This window comes from Pogonomyrmex barbatus, unplaced genomic scaffold, assembly GCF_055798465.1.
Source record: "Pogonomyrmex barbatus isolate J1 unplaced genomic scaffold, ASM5579846v1 scaffold2, whole genome shotgun sequence".
NCBI lineage: Eukaryota > Metazoa > Arthropoda > Insecta > Hymenoptera > Formicidae > Pogonomyrmex > Pogonomyrmex barbatus.
In genome coordinates, this window is record NW_028297116.1 from 323,648 (window position 1) to 341,900 (window position 18,253).

At 37.2% G+C, this 18,253-nt stretch overlaps 3 protein-coding genes across 6 annotated transcripts; 2 read left to right on the top strand and 1 right to left on the bottom strand.

The window, feature by feature from the left end:
- Positions 1–1,109: 1,109 nt before the first annotated feature.
- Positions 1,110–2,419, top strand: LOC105425978 (acylphosphatase-1). Its single transcript, XM_011637021.2, has 4 exons — positions 1,110–1,294; positions 1,382–1,398; positions 1,949–2,058; positions 2,135–2,419. The coding sequence occupies exons 1-4, from the start codon at positions 1,159–1,161 to the stop codon at positions 2,247–2,249; spliced, it is 378 nt and encodes a 125-aa protein (XP_011635323.1). The 5' UTR covers positions 1,110–1,158; the 3' UTR covers positions 2,250–2,419.
- Positions 2,420–2,548: 129 nt separating this feature from the next.
- LOC105425977 (uncharacterized) lies at positions 2,549–9,055 on the top strand. 4 transcript variants are annotated; one of them, XM_089077601.1, is made up of 3 exons: positions 2,549–2,795; positions 3,001–3,159; positions 8,270–9,055. In XM_089077601.1, exons 2-3 carry the CDS (start codon positions 3,103–3,105, stop codon positions 8,606–8,608), a joined length of 396 nt encoding a protein of 131 aa, XP_088933727.1. In that variant the 5' UTR covers positions 2,549–2,795; positions 3,001–3,102; the 3' UTR covers positions 8,609–9,055. The 4 variants fall into 4 exon arrangements, with proteins under 4 accessions (XP_088933727.1, XP_088933726.1, XP_088933730.1 ...); XM_089077600.1 differs by having other exon boundaries at positions 2,549–3,159; XM_089077604.1 differs by lacking the exons at positions 2,549–2,795; positions 3,001–3,159 and adding an exon at positions 5,342–5,712.
- A 12-nt stretch (positions 9,056–9,067) lies between these two features.
- On the bottom strand, positions 9,068–17,873 carry LOC105425975 (Rho GTPase activating protein at 71E). The gene is made up of 11 exons (XM_011637019.3): positions 17,248–17,873; positions 16,380–16,593; positions 15,349–15,409; positions 14,994–15,265; positions 14,715–14,916; positions 14,240–14,402; positions 14,089–14,166; positions 13,837–13,994; positions 13,627–13,755; positions 13,432–13,564; positions 9,068–13,112 (listed from the first exon to the last, which is right to left on the bottom strand). Exons 2-11 carry the CDS (start codon positions 16,487–16,489, stop codon positions 12,688–12,690), a joined length of 1,731 nt encoding a protein of 576 aa, XP_011635321.1. The 5' UTR covers positions 16,490–16,593; positions 17,248–17,873; the 3' UTR covers positions 9,068–12,687.
- Between the last annotated feature and the right edge of the window lie 380 nt (positions 17,874–18,253).

The following is an 18,253-nucleotide window of genomic DNA, read 5'->3' on the forward strand; positions in this document are numbered from 1 at the left end:
ATTTCTAAAATGTTGATTTGTGTGTTTTATAAGTATCTTTTTTTCACATATCTTTAATCATATCTATTCTCAGGAATTTCCTTAGTTCTCTTCACCGCTCTCATTTCACTTCTTCTCTTGAAGAGAAAAAGAAAAAAAATAAACCGCAGAAAGAATTTTGTTAAAAAGCAGGCTTATTGTTTTCATGCTACCCGATAAAATTTCAATGCTCTTGTTTGACAAAAAACGTCTTATCTTTTAAAAATAAAAAAGTCATTTTCTGAAGAAAATTTATTCTTTACGATTATCATGTATATAAGTCCGTACATATTTTTTATCTCAGATACTATTAATAATGTAAAAACAGTGAAACAGTGAAATCGTTTGTTTTTTGCATGCATAAAATAGAATTCGCGATAACTAATCTTATTCAAAATAGCTTTTTAACTTTTAAATAGTTATTTACAACAAGATTAAAATGCATCACTGCATACAAGCGATGCATATTAATTAAAAAAATCACAATGACTTAAAGTAAATGTGAGAAGCCTTGACCAATAAATAATTCATCTGAAATTTTTTACGCTTAAAAAACAGAACGAATTAGCTTTAATATAGTTTATAAATATCAGTCGATTATTCAATAGTTAAAAAAATTATATGAAAAAAAGAAGTTATAGTTATATTTAGAAAATTAGATGAAAGAGATAAAAAATTAAAGAGATAAAACTTTTGATTTTATATTGTCTAGCTTCAGCAATTCTTCAACTTTGGATTTACAAGAAAACACGAGTGATTTTTTTTATTCTATGTCCGGGTACAAGTCTGGCAAGCTTAGTGACATTTAGAATCCAGAAAAATAAATGGAAATAAAGAATAAGAATAAAATATAAAAAATTAGGAACAGAAAATTTTGGAACACAATCAAAAATACTTTAGTATTTTTTTTTATTGTAGTTAGTATTTGTTTTGAAACTATAATTTCCAATAATAGTCAAAATGAATTCCCTGAAATTCTTTATTCAACACTTGGTTTCTTATTCCCATTTATTGAATCGGAGCCCTAAGTATCGCTAGATTTGTCGTACCGTTTATTTCCGGAACGTAAAATACATTTTCGCAGCTGAGCAAACTAGTGACATCTAGGTCACACAGTCTCGCTCAAGACCGCGACGTCGAATGATCGGATTTATCCTTTTCGTTTGCCTATTGTTTCCGTCGTTGTTTCCTGTGAAGTTGCCGCATTCGGCAGTGGAGGGGACGGAAATGTCAAGGATGCTCGCGGTAGATTTCGAGATCTTTGGCATCGTGCAAGGTAACCTTATTCTCCCGGGCATTTTTGTCATTATCATTATTATTGATTGCTCATCGATCATGTTATTAATAATTGTGCTTGTTGAAGGTGTCTTCTTCAGGAAGGTAAGTAAACCGGCGCACACTCATTCGAGGATTCGACAATTGATTATGGCAAATATCCGGAAATGGCCGGAAACAATCGACGAAGCGATTGTGCGCGAGGACCTTGAGACTCCTGGTTCGCGACATCTACCGGGTGTCTGATGCTCAATCGATTTAAATATTGCTATTATTCGCGTTATCTATCGTAAACATAGATGCTCACCTTTCTTATCGGTATTATCAATGCAATCTCTTCGCCATTCTTTTTTACCGTTGGTAATCTATATCTATTTTTATTAATTTTATTAATTTTAATTTTAATCTCAATTTAACCTATACTATTTATTTCTAATGTTTTATTTTATTTCTAATTTTCTCTTTTTTTCTAATTTTTATAACTTAGAATTAAAAAAAATATAAGTTAACTCGAGATTAGAAATAGACATCATTGGAGCTTAGCTGAAAGTTTTAAGGCGCGATGTCTTAAAAAAGTCAATATAATTTCAAACGTTTTTGGAAATATTTTTCGTTACCGGTAAACTTAGGAATCTTGTCTGCTTGCAAATAATAGTATACGCAAAAACGTGGCAAGGAGCTGGGTTTAAAGGGATGGTGCATGAACACCCCGAACGGTACTGTGCTCGGCCACTTAGAAGGGGAGAAAACTCAAATCGAGAAGATGTAAGCAACGAAATCCTCGTCGAACAAATGATTGAATAAATCAGAGATCATAATGTCTTCTACTTTTTTACTTTAGGAAAGACTGGCTTCGCTATACCGGAAGTCCTCAGTCGCGGATCGACAAGGCGGAATTCCGCAACGAGAAAGAAATCTCGCAGATATCGTTCTCCAATTTCGAAATCCGGAAGTAGAATCTAATAGAGAATAAGGAGTAACATGTACTAATTATAATATTTAGTTTTAGAATTGTTTAAGTTGTGCGCAGTTAAATCGTATTATTTAAATATATAATGTATGTGTATAATATATATAATATGCAATTAAATCTTATAAAAATTACAATCAAAAGAGGAAAAACATATTTCCAATGTATTTCTATCTTATAATTTTTACATTTTTATAATTTTTTCAAATTTCCGAGTTTTACAACAATTTGACTTAGTTAATGTATCGCGAATTTCAATTTTAAAAGTCGAATGACCTCGTTACAATTTTTATAATTTAAAAATTTTCCGTTTTGAGGCAATTTGAGTTAGCTCCCGTGACTTCTAAAATCCTTGAGCTAGTCCCCGAACGGCACGAAGAAAATCGCTTCTATCCCCGCTTTCGCAAGCCACGCTTTCGCATAGCCACATCGAGTCGACACACGGAAGCGTGGAGGAGCGACTTGCGCGAGCGATCTCGTCATCTCTCCGCGGGCTCCTCTCACGCTCCAGTCGACGATCGCGCGGTGAACAGTGCGGTTCTCGATTCTCGATATCTTGCGAACATCTTTCTCTTGCTTCTCCTTTTTTTTTTTTTTTTTTTTTTAATACATCGGCAATTTTCCTCGAAACGCGAAAACGCGACGAGGATGAGCTTGGATCTCGCGTCCCGATTTCACGCTCGCTCTCGTCGTAATTCGATCTCGACTTCGTGATCTCAATCTCGATCGGGTTACAGACGGCTGAGGAGAACAATCGAATTCCCGCCGCGAATAGCCGTGACGCGCGATAATGCTATGATTAACGGGGAAGAGGCGACGAGCGGCGTAGGAGGATCAGTATGAGGTGCTTCGAGAGCTTCTTCAAACACACCTGGCGGCCGCAGCAGGTGCATCAGGTAAGCGAGGAATAGATTCGAACGTTTTTTCCTATTGTTGCCCTCGTGTGTCTTTCGTGACACGACGATCCAATTGTGTTGTTCGATAATATGCCGATCGACACGTCAAACGTATTTCGATATTCTATTTGCGATTGTACCGCCAAACGACGTATTGTACCGATACGCCTTATCAGGCTCAACTCCAACGTGTTTACTATGCGGGTAAATCCTTGACCCCTTTTTTTTTTTTTTAATAGCAAATTAAAAAAGAAATCACTTTTACAACGCGCGTATATTTCAGCGCGCTTTTATTCTTCTTTTATTTTATTTTTATTATTCGTGATAACAGTATTTTAAATAGACACACAACTTAATTTTCGGCAAATCGAAGCCGCTTCGATAAGAGGAAAAATCAATTCAATATTTATCGAAGATACGATTTCTATATCGATCTATATTTCTTGATTGTTTTAATTAAAAGCTTCGCGAGACCTTCGCGCTTCTAAACCTTTCAACGCAACGAAAAATGTTTACCGCGAGGTAAATATCCCTCTGTCGAGCGTTACGAAATATGCACGCGACATGCGCATTAAAATGTCGTCGTAATGAAAATTTGTCGAAGGCATCTCATAGAAGCACCTCGGTCACCGAAGCGTTTGACAAAATTTCCGCCGAATGCGTCACATGCGTGATGACCGCGTAATGATTTCGCGTTCAAATGAGGCCTTGTCGTACCGCATATATTGTTCAGTCTCGCCTTTCGCGGGATCTTAATATCCGGCACGTAATGTTCAGCCACCTGCATCTCGCTCATTCGATAAAGCTGTGGAACCGCATGTGCGGTGTGTCTGGTCTGTGCGAGACGATTCGTGCGCTCGTAGTGTGCACAAGTGCGCGCTCCGTACGATCGGAAAAGGCACGGCGTAAAGTTTATCGCCTAATTTATTAGCATCTTTCCGACGTGACTCACTTGTCACTATCTCTCGCATGTCATTATCTTCCGTCTGAGAGGCGTCGATAAAAATTCGTCAAAATAGACGGGCCCGACGAAGAGGGAAGCAACGGACGGCACGACACGACGTGGACGCGGTTTATCAGTCAACGGCCGGTCTTTCTTCTCTCTCTCTCTCTCTCTCTCTCTCTCTCTCTCTCTCTCTCTCTCTCTCTCTCTCTCTCTCTCTCTCTCTCTCTCTCTCTCTCTCTCTCTCTCTCTCTCCCTCCCTCTCTCTCTCTCTCTCTCTCTCTCTCTCTCTCTCTCTCAGTAAAACGCGACTACACGACGAGATTGACGGTCAATCGCCAGGATAGTATGGGCTCTTGGGATAGGATGCGATGGCGAACAATGATCCTTGGAATGTCTCGCGATTTGCATAATCGTACGTATCCTCTCCTCACGTGCAAAAATAATATAGAGGGAGTTACGCAAGATACGATTATACGTACGACGGAGAACGCGAGTGTGTCGTAATATTCTCTCGAAGGTATATAAGGCACCGCATCCCGGACTTTCCTTCATCGAGTTCTTACGAAGCGCATAATATCACGTAATTTTCATCGCGAATTCGTTGCAATGCCTTCCGTCATTTTACGCATAGCTAAAAATAACGTTATCAGCGTTATTTTTTTAAAATAATTACTTTACAAAATATTCAGCTTGTAGAAATTAGCTGCATATTATAATGATAATTTATTTTTATCATTTATGTATGCATAACTTAGGCGTTTCGCAATCAAGGAAGAATCTTCGAGGCTTAATAATTTCTTAATTTATACGAACTGAAAAATGTTTGCTTTTAAGATATCTGAATAGTAAAAATTTTAGATTCAAATTTTGGCTGGTATTTTTCTGCAATAAATCTTTGAGAATTTTTATTGGAAATTGATATCTTTAAATTTAAATTATTTACCGCAGAGATACATAATTCCGGTTTTATCGGATCGCTATATTTGAAGATTCTTAAAAGCACGCAATTAACGGCCAAAATAAATATCCTGAATTTATAAAAATTAGAAAAATGGGAAAAATCCTGCTTTAATCGAGAAACTATTTACAACATCCATTTCTGTGCATTAAAGGCATTCTCGGTCCGTACACATTTACACATTATTAATTATAATCACAGTTTATAATAAAGCTAGATAACGATAATCTCATCTCTCATCGCGAAATGTAATAAATACCAAAGAGGAAATAGATGTTTACGATCGACGGGACTTCCGAAAATTTTCGACGATATCCCCGGTGGGGAGGAGGCCAGTTTATTGGCCGATTGGTCAGGGGTCGTGGTTGATAAGCGCTGATAATAACTCTCCTGCTCGATCTAAACTGGCCAGTTCCTACGGCGATTCGCGCGAGCGAGCTGTTGCGTGTGGCCGCGACCGTTTCGCGCTCCGAGAAAAACGAGCCTTTGGTTGGTGGTTTTGAGTGCGGATTGCCCGATTCGTGAGGAACGGTTCTTTTCGTAAGTCGGCCACGGGCCTGCTCGCGATGCCATAACGAAGTATGAGCAAGAACGATCGCTACGTCGGGAAGTATGGATGCGCATTCGGCGACGTGAGTACCGTCGATTGGTGAGTCCGCCAATCGAATTAACAGCTGGAGAATTGGAGCAGAATTGACGATTGGCAAACAAAACGAGAAAGACAGGGAGAGAGAGAGAGAGAGAGAGAGAGAGAGAGAGAGAGAGAGAAAGAGTATTGGAATTAAAGTAGATCAAAAAACATGTCAAAAGTATATTAAAAGTTTTTTCCGTTTATCATTTTTCTTCCGAAATTATCTACAGAACTTTTCTTTTCACAACAAAATAAACGAGAAACGTCCTTTAATGTTCTGAAAAGTCGAATCTTCGGGATTAAAATTTATTTCCAATTTTTTCCGCATTGTTCTATTTATCATGTATATATTTATATAAAACGAGAATTTATATGGAAATCTTTTTAGATAAAAATAGATAAGTGAAGTTCGGGAAGAGATTTGAACGATCTGGATATCATTTATCTCGATTTATTCCATTCGATCCACCACTCGTCCTCATTTTCGACATAACATAACGGCAGCGTCGGTGGCTACTCAATAAAGCGATTAAATCCCTCGTAAAGGGAGCTCATTAAAATCGACGTTGGAGAGCGATATGGTCGATCGCCTCTAATCAGGTCGTTGATCCTCGAATGAATGCGTTACACGGTGAAAGTGGCGTAACGAATAATGTTAACAAGCCCCCTCCTCTTTACTGAAAAAAAGAGAAGATAAAAACGTTATCCGATCTCGAAATACTATTTCAAGTGGACGCGCGAAATCGCCAGTTATCTCAAAGATACAGCAACTCGCCAGATCGTGCGCGCGTTTCGAAAATTGCAAAATTAATTAGAAATACATTCTGTTGTTCGTTAAAAATCTTTTTTTTTGTTGCATTTTACAAAATTCTTTAAAATACATTTTTTTTTAATTGTGCGATATATCGAAATTTCACTGAAATACGTGTATTGTCGATATATCGAAAATTTCTTATTAATATATATTATTAATATATATATATATATATATATATATATATATATATATATATATATTAATATATATTCTTATTGATATATTATTGATGTCAATAATCGTGAGACAGAAAACGATATCCGGATCCATATAGGATTGCCCAGCAGCGAAGTCTTTTCCCCTTCCCCGTCGAAAAGAATTGGATTCCTGAAGCGCACGTCAGGTCGTTTTGCTCCTTTCACTTTCCGATCCTCATCCTCGCGCACGTGTTAAACTCATTTCGATTATTATCGCGATCGTAAACGATTCCTTTTCAAAAGTCTTGTTCTGTGGAATTTCTTCCGAAAGTCGCGAAACTTGCGCGAGTTACGATAAAAATAGAAAAACCAATTATCCATTACGCAATGAGAAAAAATACATAAAATAAAATTAAACGATAAATAATTGTAACAATTTCAAAGTTACATGAATAATGATCGATCGCATATATTTTATATTATTTGTTATATTAATAATAATAAATATATAATAAATATTATTTATTATATATAATAATTTTAAAACTATTTTTAAAACGCAGGGAAATTCATGAAAGTAACTGCTACAACTGTTTAGATTCCTTTAATTAAAACATTTATGATTAGATTAAATAAAAATCTTATTTTTATTACGCGTTCTTGTTTTGATTTCATGAAATGTTATATGGATCGAATCCGGAAGCATGAAATTGTGACACTAGCCTCGCAGGATATCCCAAAACCGCTGACAGATAATCTTTATCTGACAATAAATATCGGTGTACCGCGTTGTTTTGTTTCAGCCGAGTTTCCTTTTTCTTTACATAAAGAATTATGTCGTAATAATTTTGTTGAATATCACGCGCAAAATATCTGTGGAAACAATAATGAATAATAACTGTTCTCTATCTCTTATTTGTTTTACATCGCGATAAGTTAAATAAATATTTAATATCTTCAATAATTAGAAGTTTGTTGTTTAGAGAAATCATAGCGAAACGTAAACACGTAAACAAAATGTGTTTTAATGAGAATCTTTTTTTTTTTAGAGAAAGCTGAAGTATAAATAATTTCTTCGAGAAGTATGACGTATTGTATTGATGTGTTCGGGTTTTCTCCTCATATCGAATCAGTGTCAATTCAAGAAATATCTATTATATGTCGCACCGTTTGAAAGTTTTGCGAAATCACGACAAAAATGTTTGAAATTATCAAGCATAAAGAAACTAAAATAATCAGGATATTGATCATCTAACTCATTCCTTGAGAGCGGAAAAAATGAAAATTTTCACTATTAGAAGATAATGGGAAAAATTTTTTTTTCTCCCTTTCCACGAAAAAGTTACATGATCGGTACTTAACGTATATATTTACACTTTATTTCTATATCGTTATAAACTTCATACTAAGCACTACAGCAACTTAATTCGTACGCTCCTTCGACTTCCATTCGTTGGAGCCTTTGAATTATAATTTTTTTTTCTGATTTACAATCAATCTTTTTTAATTAATCAATCTGTTTTTTTTTTGTTTTTTTTTTTTCATCAAACCGCATAATAGATTTTTGATGCCGCGATGACGAATACATCACAACGACAATGATGACATTTGTCTCCCTCAGATGGATTCCCCGTCGAAATTCGAGCCGACGAGGAAGACGGCGGAGGTGCATCGTCACGCCGCTGGCGAGACCACGGAGTTGGGTGAAGTGAGAGTGACGGCGCCGAGCAGCAGCGTCGTGACGTCGATGCCGTCCAGCGTGACGCACTCCAGCAGCAGCGGTGTGGCGGTGCCCTGCAGAAACGGCGGCTGCAAGATCTGGAGGAGCAGTCGCATCGGTGAACCGCGGGCCGAAAGTCCCTGGCACTCGCTCAAGACCGTCTTCCTACTCTCTGTGATCGTGGCGTTCCTCATTTGGATCGTCGTCTACACGCTGCTGGACCAATATCGGATCCTGTGATTCCAATCGGCTCTTCCTGCGCGATCTCTCCTTCGACCTATCTTATTTGGCCTTCACGGCCAGTCACGTGGCCTTGCGTTATTGTTACTGTCAAATCTTGTGATTTCCACATGACTGTGTGATCACGATTATGATTGAATCCCCGGCTCCTATGTTTCCACGTGACGTGCCTTGCGGATAATGATTTATTGTTGTTGAATGCATTTTAACTTGGTATTGTTCATCACGTTTGTATTATACATGTGTTGTGACGATCGTTCAACGAGAATGAAATGAGGAAGTCCGTGAAGCATGATTTGAGAAGAATAGCCGAATGCTCGGAGAGGATTGCTCCTGGCAGCTCGGGGCTTCCGTCCGGATTGTAACATTGTACATTCCGTATTGTTTCATAAATGTTTATGACTCCTGTAAATATTTAAATAAAATACAACGTTATATACAATTCAATTACAAGAGATGTAGATTATTCAATCCCTTTATTATCATACTCGAGCAGATTGCGCGCTGAATCCGGTGCTAAAAAATTAAAAAGTACAGCAAATCTTTACGCAGAGTCGTAAATAATACTGAGAGACGTTTCTTAATAAAGATCTTTAAAAACTGCGCGGATCTTAGTAATTCTACAAATCGTCAAAGTCGATCAAAAGATTCGTTCGTCTTCTCTTCCGTATAACACTTACGCTAATCAGACAAATCAATGAACGAATTTTTTGACCAAATTAGCTTAATGGTGCTTCGCATTTTTGGCCGGGATTGCAATAGGCGAGGGTCTCAAGACGATCGTAGAGGAGAAGGGGAGATAAATTAGATATCAATTTACATATGAGCCACGAGAGAAATACATATTAAATTTGATAATGGAATTTATATTCCATTATTTCTCTTTTTGTTTATCGGCGTTAAGCTCAAATCCCCTTCACCTCTACGTGACATCGTAATGAAATTGTCGTTGATAAAAAAATGACTGCGCACACATGATCGAGCATGTATCTCGCAAGAAAATCACACGGCGACGGAGTTAGCGAATCGCGATCCGCGGCAGATGACGACGTCATCGAGAACGAGCGGTGGTTTGAAACGATCGAAAGACAAGAACCGCAACCGCAGTCGCAATCGCAGCTGGAGTCGCAGCCAGAGCCGCAGTTAGAATCACAATCACCGCAATCGCAGCTGCAACTTCTGTCTCAATCGCAGTTGCTGGTAACAACGACGTTCTCGACGAGCATGCGAGAGACGGATCCAATGCAACAACAACATTCGAACGCGCGAAGATTACAGGACGATGATAATGACGACGACGACGACGACGGTGACAAGAACGAGGAGGAGCAACTGGGTGACAATGTGTGGCCTATTTTTATTCCTTTTTCTATATACGCATCTTCGTCAAATGAACGAGTGATGATTGTATATGTGTGTTTTCAGTTCTCCATGACAGAAAGACGCGCGCCGCTGAGAGTGATCTTGGTCGGTTGGGATACGTTTCGTACGAGGTTGTTGCTGTTCTTGATCGCGTGTCTCTTCGTCTGGGCCTGTGTTTTCTTTCCCCTGCTCGCTACCTGAATTCATTTCATACTCCCCACTCCTTCTCGTTTTCGTCCTTCTATTTCTTTTTCCTCATCATCCCTCAGTCGCAAAACGATACACATCGAGTACATTTAGTCAAAACGACGATTCGATGCGGACATTCAACACACAATCACACATACATACTTTCACGTTTACATTTGCATATGTGTATATATATATATATATATATATATATATATATATATATATATAATATATATATGTATATATATTATACGTATATATAATATATGTATATATATTATATTTGCATATATATATATATATATATATATATATATATATATATATAATGTATATATTACATCCAATATATAACTTTACATTTTTGGTATCCAATATTTACATGCTATATATGTTTAATCATAAATATATTAATTTACGTAATGGCCTTCGCGGAGAGGAGATTAAATAGCTCATTTCCGAACCATCTTAAGTCCATTTATTTTTTTTTCTTTTTTAATAGAGATCATACGTTCATTGCAAGATCTCCATAGTTTTACCCATAACACATAATTGCAATCTTTTTAAATAAATAATTATCAATGTCGCAGGTTTAAGACGATTTGAAAATGATTTCTGCGAGAAACAGAAAAGATTTGAAACAAACCTGTCTCTGTCTCTCCCGTTAAAATTCTCGTAATATTTCTCCGCAATATTACTCGATTACTATGTCGATTACTATCTTCCTTAGGATCGAACGCGCGGCCAGTTTAATTAACCGCAATCCCTTGGAAGGCTCGTCGCGTGTACGTGCACACGAACTCCATTGATTACGCTACATATACTTTTATTTACGGAACACTTTCGTTGTGTAACAATATCGTTATATGTACGCCGTTGTTCTTTTTTTTCTCTTATATACTTATATTGATAAATATCGCTCGTTTCGTAATCGTTTGCTCTGAATGAGAGTAATATCAAGTAGCGTCTTAGGTATATACGGTACAGTTCCTATTCACAGGATGAGTCGAGAGACGCAAGCTTCAAGTATTTCCTTTGAATTCGATGATAAAAAGCAAATGTGTAGAACAGTTAGACAGTTTAAAACGAGTTTTTTAATATTATGTTAAATTCGTTCGGTTCGAATGTCATGGTTGGCAGAAATGTATAATTAAACTATTTTTTCTTCCTCTTTAACTTCTATTAACTGTATACTTTTTTTTCAATATCTTCGAACCCAAAGGAAATTACCTCATGTTTCATTTTTGACTCATCCCGTAGTCTTATTAATTCGATAATAACATTTTTATAATCGATGGCTTATAAGTGTAGCTTACATATATTACTAATTTGGCATGTAACAATTGTGACAGTGTGTTTATAATTGCGACAGATGTTGCGCCCTAAAGTTTGTTGTTAAATATTTAGAGAGATTTACCGAACTCTCGTTCTTATACAGAACATTTTGCGCAACAAGTCGAATAAATTTTATTTATGAATTCTTTGGTAAGTAAAAACAGGTTTCATCGAGTGCTATTTTCTCTTGTTATTCTTCCATAATTTTTAACATTATCTCAATGGCCAAGACTTAATTAATATTTTATTAAAGATCCATTTGAATCTTAACAGAGAGAATAAGATCTTATTGTCCAACCGCGCTTTTAACTCGCAGAAACGTGGCTCAAGAGAATATACTAGCATTCCCATTAAGAGAAATTCTAGTCTAGATTGCACAAAGAATTCATAAGTCGGACACATGGTGGAACACCCTGTACACGTTATGTTATTAGTCACACAATGGTGATCGATGGGAAAAAGTTTCGAGTGCCTAAATCGTATTTCTAAAAATGTGAAATAAATATAAATGGTGGACGATACGATTCGTACGTGAAATGCGCAATGTCTCGATTAATTGAACGAAATCGAGTATGCAAATGCGAGAAAAATTAATTAAAATACCGCGGGGCAAGATTAAATGCATCTGGAATGCCACGATACTGTCTATAATTTCGATTACGCGAGAGTAACCGAAATTATACTGATATAACGGAATAAAATAAAAAAATCTGTATATATCTCATATAGCTCCTCTCTTGCGTGTATAACTTAATTGACCATCCTGTTACACGATAAGACAATAAAAGAATTCAATTCTATTCTTTTAAAACGAGTACTTGAACTATAATATGGCGAAAATAGATCTTTGTATATGTGCGTAATGATATATGTAATTTTCTACATGAGAAAGATATTCTGAATTTAATACTCCTGAGTATCGATATTAAAGTAAAAAAAAACGTCGCGCGCGCGCGCGCGTGTGTGTGTGTGTGTGTGTGTGTGTGTATGTGTGTGTATTCGCAAATGAGATGATACGACAAATTTGATATTCCTAAACGTCGAGATTAGAATAAAATCGTCGTCCGAGTTTGTGACTATGTATAATATTTGGGATAACAACAACGCGAAACATATTTCACGCGAGAAAGATAATACCGTTCCGATATTTCTAAAAGCATCGAAAGATTAAAATAAAGAATAAGGGTCATTCATATCCGCGGTTTATACGTCAGAGTAACGTGAAAGGTTTTCACGTCCATCTCCGTACAATCCTGCGGTCCGATGATACCGTCGCCGCTGGTGCGCGATGGTACGCGCGCTTCCTTGGCTGCATGTTCGTCGAAGATCTCGTTGTGACTGTTGTCCAACATCTTCTCGGCCGTCGGCTGTTGTTGCTGATCTGCCGCCATCACGCGCACAATCTTCACGGTCTTAATCGCCTCCAGAGAACGCGACTTGGCCGCCTCCGTCACCACCGCTGCTGCTGCCGTTGTCGCCGAGCGACCGGTCCCCTTAGTGCCGTTTTCCTTATTGCGACGAGACGAATTACGGTGCCAGCGTTGTTTCTCCCTGGAAGAAGTTCTCCGAAGACTCGGCCGTTTCACTGACTCTGCGCTAGCACTCAAACCTGTGGCTATATTCGAAGGAATTTCAGTAGAAAAAATTAGATAAAATTAAATAAAGACTTATAAACAGAGACTCAAATATTTAAAAAATTTAAAAATCAAGGAAAAGCATGCGTGTCTGAACATGCACTCGGAACATTGCGATAAAAATAATATAAAAATTTAATATCGAAAACGTTTCTACAGATATAAATGTGAGAGATAATTGAATGATATTACTAAGACATTGATTAATAGATCAAAGTAAGATAAAAATATCTTATCGATCAATTTTGTTTTACCTAGCTTAGATAAAAAGATAAGAAATCTCTAAAATTATGTATTTACCAATATTGCCGGAGGAAGACCGATTAGAACCACGTAAAATATGTATCGCCGTAGGATCGCTGTCCGTCGTCACCATGGGCGTGAGAAACCATTCAGATCTAGTTCGCATTCGTGCGGCTTGTCTCTCGTGAACCTGTGATCGTAATGAATTAATTACCTCGCTTTTATCATTATTATGAAGTATGATTATCTTACCTGTGGCAAATAACTGAGACTCTTGGTACTTTCAGCGTAGCGGTTCACCGCCCGAAGCTCTTCCAATGTCATGTCCGCAGTCATGCGTTTAGAATGTTGACTACCGTTGCTGGACGAGCGACTGGGCGCCTGTAAAATTTACTATACTGTTTTAAATGTTCCGGATTTAAAACTAAATAGCATTTTTTTTTTGTAATAGATGATATATACCTGAAACAGACCGTTCTCTTCTAAACTAACCGAGAGACGCGTATAACTCTCGAGTAAAGTATTCTCCGGAATCATGCCTAACGACGATGCAAGATTTACAGATTCTGGCACGTGAATCAACGCTGGAGTTGATTGCGATTCTTCATGATGAGACATACCTATTATACATATAAAAATTAGCAATTATTATGGTTACATTGGATTACAAAAGGCCTGAAAAGCTCAATACAAAAAGATGTCAAATCCACTTACATTCTAAATTAAATTTCAATCCCCATTTTTCACACTCATATTGCAACCATGACTTCTCAGCTTCCAGTGACAATTGTCCTAAAATTTGTACATTCAAATTGATTAAATCGTTGCGATCAGAAATGCGCATCGCGAGTGTGTAAATACTTACTCGATACGAGAGTGTCTGGCGGATATCGAAAACTGAAGATCCAATCTTCTTCCACTTTCAATATTCGGCCGGTTATACGCGCGTAATACTCGTAATTGTCCCTTCCGAATAGATTAGAAACGCCAAAGTTATCTATCATGAACTTGGTAATGCGTGTGGCAATCTAAAAATAGATTATCGATCAAATGACGTCTAAGTCGATATTTTCATAACAAAATACATTTCCTCGAAATAGTTTAATAGAGTGATTTATCAAATAAAAATTTGTATAATTATATAAAATAATTATTTAAAAAAACGGAAGACAAACAAACAATTTAAACAATTTAAAAATTTACAGAAAGTTACAAAAATTTCTCATATAATTTAAATAAAAATAAAATGTAAGATGATCTTAAATGATTAACAGATGCCATTCGATGGGAAGAAGAATTGTCCAATTATAACAACGAAAATTAGATTACACATTAAATACCTTAAATCTGAGAACATCCTCCATCTTAGCAGTCTTGCCATCACTGACGCAGCTATGAAAGAACGAAGGTGCCACGGATACTCCCAGGGCCTCGCTGGTCATCCCCGTGTGCGCTCGTTCGCAGTTTACCGCTACTACCCTGAATGTCCCAAACAGCAATACTAGTAACCGTTGCGTGTATATCGGCATGGAGGTGATTAATCTGCACAGTAGAAATTTCCGTTGCCATGAAACGCCGACGAATGACTGATCATATGCGTCTTCGCGAGAGATCGTCACCTGTGTATCTGGTCCCGTTGTTGTTCTATGCTATCTAGTTGAATTATGGCAAACAGTTGTTGCTCCGCTTCTTTTCCGAATATTCCACCGGGTATCTTTCGCAAAAATTTCTTTAGAACGCTAGCTATTGTGTAAACGCTAAAATTGTCCATATTGACCAGGTGTCCAGTTTGCAAGAAGTGTACCAGTTTCTTCATATTGCCCTGATGACCAGGTGCTCGGAAAATATCCTTTCTAAGCGGGGCTTCTTTGTTCAGTTTCAATATAAGGACCTAGAATAAAAGGAAACTATATTTGGATTCATCATAAAGGATCGATTCACTTTGTTCAAAAAGAAAAAAAAACATTTGTTTACCAGCAACGGGCCAGGAATATCATTCTTGCACACTTCGTTCAGGGGTGCGCCAAACTTGACCCTATTGAGAAAAAAGGTTTACAAATGTTACTTTTCAAGTAACGTGAATATCGGGTTTCGGACTCCAACGAGACAAGAGCAGAATTACTGCATGAATTCTAGACGCAGTGTATCAAAGCAAGTTTCTTTCTAAGATAGGCGCAGGACAAATAAAATGTATACATTAAATTAGAGACGTCTGTCTGTTATACAAATTGGGCTATTAAATATTGCTAATCTAAAGCCCGACAGTCTTTAATGAGAGCTATTAAGATAAATCTTTGAGATGTAAACACATATTAGTATCAAAATCTTCTCCAAACTCTGTGATTACTTACAATTCTATACCACGCATCTCCTTAGAGCATCATCAAATATATAATGCACATAGTCGATAATATTTTCTCGAAATTAAATATCAACTATCATATCTGCGAAAAAATTTAAAAAAACCTTTATTACCCCAATTAATTTTATTATACTATCTCATTGTGTTTTCTCTCTATCACCTATATGGTTAATTACCATCTATACAAGAAATCAAATTGCCTAACTTATATAAACAATTAGTTTATATAAATCACATCTCAATATATGGATACATGATAGAATCATGACAATTTATGCTTCTTGCTCTTTGCTAAGAATATGCAATCAAGGCTTTCTGGAAATTCACATTTGCATCTTAATTATATATATATATATATATATATATATATATATATATATATATATATATATATATATCCAATTAATTATACATGATCATGAAAAAGCAGAATAAGCAACCTTTATTTAAATTTCTAATTTGAACAAAGCACGTGTCCAAAGAAATCCTACATTAAAAAAAAGAAAAATATATAAGTAAAGAAAAATATACAAGCATGTATCTTCAGCATGTCTGTAGAAAAAAAAGCATTACCATCAATCTAAAAAAACGTTTCAAGGATTAAAATATTATTTAAAACGCGCGATTTTCAAGTAATACTAACTTCTCCAAGCGTCTTGGGTGTGGCGGCTCTGAGGAGGGATGTCCGCAGCTGGTTACAACATTTCCTAACGTAGCGGCGCGTCGATGCATTCTTTCTGTCCAGCTGCTCATTGTACAAAATCTAATAGCAAATCGGCATGCGAGCACCGACACCGCCTTGCACTCTTTGGAATCGTCACGCTTCCCTCTGACCCACCGTGATTCCCGATCGATTGCTAAAAACACACCACAGATTTATCTTACACAGATTATCGATTATAACATATTATAATTACATTCTTAATTTTTAGTCTTCGATGCAATTTCTCAGAAATATGCCACGTAACAATAGAACTAGTCTTCCTTGCCACAGACGTTAATCAGAAAGATAACTATGATAACTCGACAGTTAAATTTATTATCGTTAACGTTTTGAGATCCTTGGATTTTTCATTCAAAAGTACTCACTATGACATCACCGACGTTAACGCGCGTCTATTTCGAGTAAAATACACCTGCACGATTAATTATACAATAAATACATAAACGAAAAAAATTCTAGCAAATTAAAAAAGTACAAGATACCTGTGTTATTTGTTTATGTAAGAGTAATAATTATTAGCAGATATAAAAAATTAGCGACCCGAAAAAAATAAGAAACCTAAAGAATTCAGAGGGCTCGCAAAGCGACTGGTTTAATAATTTATACTAAGATTTGAACAACTCAAATTCATCACGATCACGAACAAAGATGACAGAAATCTCCACGAGAGTCAAAAATCTAGCCAAGGTAGATAAGACGAGATTCGATGGGGGGAAAAAAATCTCCTCCCGCTAAGCGAATCGACGATACAAAGATACAGTCGGGAGGGGAAGGAAAGGAATCTCACCGAGTCGGGATCTTCTTCTCCTGCTCCTGTCGTCCGTCGTCGTCGTCGTCGTCGTCGTCGTCGAACGTTGAATCGTCCGGATCGACGTAGCGAGCGTCCCGCGGGCTAACCTAACCGCGCGCGACGACAGGGACGACGGGGAAACGGACGCGGCGTAGGTGCGACTCTCTCCTGCACGCACCTGGCCGCGTCTACGTTTCCATGGAAATGTCGCGACCGCGGTGCCGAAGCGCCGACGACATCGCCACGACGCGGCCGAGCCAGGCCAGGCCAAGCCAGGCCAGGCCACGGTTTCACGTCGACGGGACAGCAGCGAGGAAAGGCAGGAGGCAGGACAGGACCACACGCGGCGTGGCGCCGAGAAACGCGCTCCTCTCTCGTCACACAGCGTCGACAGCGTGCGAACGACGGCCGCCAGCGGGCCAGGAAGAGGGCATCTCTTCTCACCTAACTGCCACGGCCTGCGCACCACCGCCCGCAACAGCAGCGATCATCGCAAAAAATCAATATGGTTCGCTCCGGACACTGGCTGGCTGGCCGATGAACAGATGGACGGACGGACGGACGGATAATCGATTAATGGCGGATTCGAAACATGTCTGCGATGTCTGCCTCGACGACCAATGAGGAAATGGACATCTTTGGAATTTTTTTTCGGTAATGTTCTTTTTTAGAGATTAATTTATTTATATGATTTTTTCTCTTTTTGTCTTTTTTGTTTTTTTTTTGTTTTTTTTTATTTAATCCTTTTTTTTGCTTTTTGTCTTTATTCTTTATCTTTAATTTTTTTTTTCTTTACTTTGTTCTTTTCTCTTTCATCTTTTTCATCTTCTTTACTTTCTTATCTTTTCTTATCTTTTTCGTTTTTATTTATTTTTTAGTTTTTTTATTTCGTCTTTTTTTTTATTTCTTTGGTTTTTTTTTATTTCTTATTTTTATTGATTTTTTTTGTTTTTTTATTTTTTTTTCTTTGTCTTTTCCATCTCAACTTATTTTTTTTCTTTTC